The sequence below is a fragment of the Heterodontus francisci genome, unplaced genomic scaffold (assembly GCF_036365525.1).
Source record: "Heterodontus francisci isolate sHetFra1 unplaced genomic scaffold, sHetFra1.hap1 HAP1_SCAFFOLD_286, whole genome shotgun sequence".
Taxonomy (NCBI): Eukaryota; Metazoa; Chordata; class Chondrichthyes; order Heterodontiformes; family Heterodontidae; genus Heterodontus; species Heterodontus francisci.
In genome coordinates this window covers 2,415,106-2,417,070 of record NW_027141006.1, presented here as the reverse complement: position 1 = coordinate 2,417,070, position 1,965 = coordinate 2,415,106, and the positions used below count along the sequence as shown (strand labels likewise).

The window sequence follows — 1,965 nt, the reverse complement described above, 5'->3', positions numbered from 1 at the left end:
AGATTTCCAGCATTCGCAGTATTTTACTTTTAATTCTTTGTTCAATCAATCTGCTGTGTTCGGGATGAAAAAAAATGGAATCCCCGAATTTGACATTTCATTTGTAGCAAGGATGTGCAGTGGATTTGATTTTCTAAACGGGCTGTGTTAACAGTGCCCGAGGCTCGACACTTAGTTATTTCCCCAGTCGACACATGCCCTCAGTGAAAAGCCACATCACTCCTCCAGAATCACTCATTGTTTTCATAGAATTTCAAAATGATTTCGCTGCAATGAGGGAATCCGGGAGTTTTGCAGCAGCCGTTGAATCGGTCACTGGAACCAGACCCACTTGTGATGTTATTTCTCCCGAGACGGTGTTTCCTGCACTGAAACTGACAGGGTTTGTGAAACTGATCAGTTTCAGCTCAATCATTCAGGGACCTGGAATTCCCACAGTTTGAGCCCGAGCTATCCAGAGCCCACTTCTGATTGGTCACCCACGTCTCATTCACATGTCTTAACCAATCGCAGAGCCTCGAATTAGAAAATACAGCAAATCACTGGCTTAAATTGGCAGAAAGTTTGAATTCGAAAAAGCCGTCAATTTCAGTGTCGGAAAGAAGCGAATTAATGGCGTTAGTTTAAAGCTGTTCTTAAAATCGGGCCAGGACTTTGTGCTGATAAAAGCGGAATAAAAAAAACTTTTGATGGATTATATATATTACGAAGTTTTAATCTGTAATTTTTTTGTCTACTTATCTATACATGGCGGTAAGACTCTATTCAGCAATCTGTAACGGGACAAATAACTCACTCAGTGTGGAATTAATAAATTAGACAGGTTTTGGGGTGACAGTGAGAAATCACTGAAACAGATGCTTAAACATTTGAAATAGTTCTCATTCGGTCCTGTTACTGGCATTTTGGAATCAGACAGTAACCAGCCCTTTCGCAGAGACTGTGGGTGGCTCTGAAAAGAGCCTTTGGTTTATTTGATGACATTTCGGCCGCTTTACTTTTTCTGGGAGCTCTGAGCGCTGGTTTTCTTGGGCAGCAGCACGGCCTGGATATTAGGCAGCACCCCGCCCTGAGCAATAGTCACTCCCCTCAGCAACTTGTTGAGCTCCTCATCGTTGCGGACGGCCAGCTGCAGGTGTCTGGGGATGATGCGGCTCTTCTTGTTGTCCCGGGCCGCGTTCCCGGCCAGCTCGAGGATTTCAGCAGTCAGATACTCGAGCACAGCAGCCAAATAGACCGGGGCTCCGGCACCCACACGCTCAGCATAGTTGCCCTTTCTCAAAAGCCTGTGAACACGGCCCACCGGGAACTGCAGTCCGGCCCGGGAAGACCGAGACTTGGCCTTGGCCCGAGCTTTGCCGCCGGTCTTTCCTCTTCCAGACATTTCCACAATCTCGCAAATACTTTCACAAAGAATGGATAACTTCCGCCGCATTCACTTTACTTATAGCCTGAAAACTCTCCCCATTGGCAGGTACTTAATTCACCTCATTTGCCTATATTCTTCACCAATCAGGTCACTGACAACAGAGGTGGGCGGGGTTTACCGCCAAAACATCAGAAGCAGAAAATTTGTCAATTTCAAAAAGACCGCCAATTTCATTGTCAGAAAGGAGCGGATTAAAATAAATGTCATCCTGAGTCAAATATTTCAAATCCTTTGTCTTTATTTTGTTCTATTCAACTTTTTCCGTCACGAATTAAGACGCGGGTTTAAAATGTTATTTAAATTGTGGATCTTTCTCCAATCGCTTTCAAACTGTCCCGGGAGGTACTAAATCCCTGTTCACAGCATTTCCCTGAAGGGAAACATTCAGTTTATCTTCAATCAGAGCCCAGTGTCCTTCTCTGAAAAGAGGAAGCAGGATCGAGTCCTCAAAGTGCCCTTGGTCTGCTGTGTAATAATCCCATTCCGGGCTGTTTCAGTGCGGAGAGTTACTGTTAATAAAATTATGAATCAGTTCA

At 44.7% G+C, this 1,965-nt stretch overlaps 1 protein-coding gene across 1 annotated transcript; it reads right to left on the bottom strand.

Annotated features, from left to right (window-relative positions):
- Positions 1-994: 994 nt before the first annotated feature.
- Positions 995-1,384, bottom strand: LOC137361733 (histone H2AX-like). The gene has a single exon (XM_068026410.1). It carries the CDS (start codon positions 1,382-1,384, stop codon positions 995-997), a length of 390 nt encoding a protein of 129 aa, XP_067882511.1.
- Positions 1,385-1,965: the final 581 nt, after the last annotated feature.

Excerpts from the sequence above, each read along its gene's own strand:
- LOC137361733 (XM_068026410.1), bottom strand. The coding sequence starts at position 1,384 with ATGTCTGGAAGAGGAAAGACCGGCGGCAAAGCTCGGGCCAAGGCCAAG.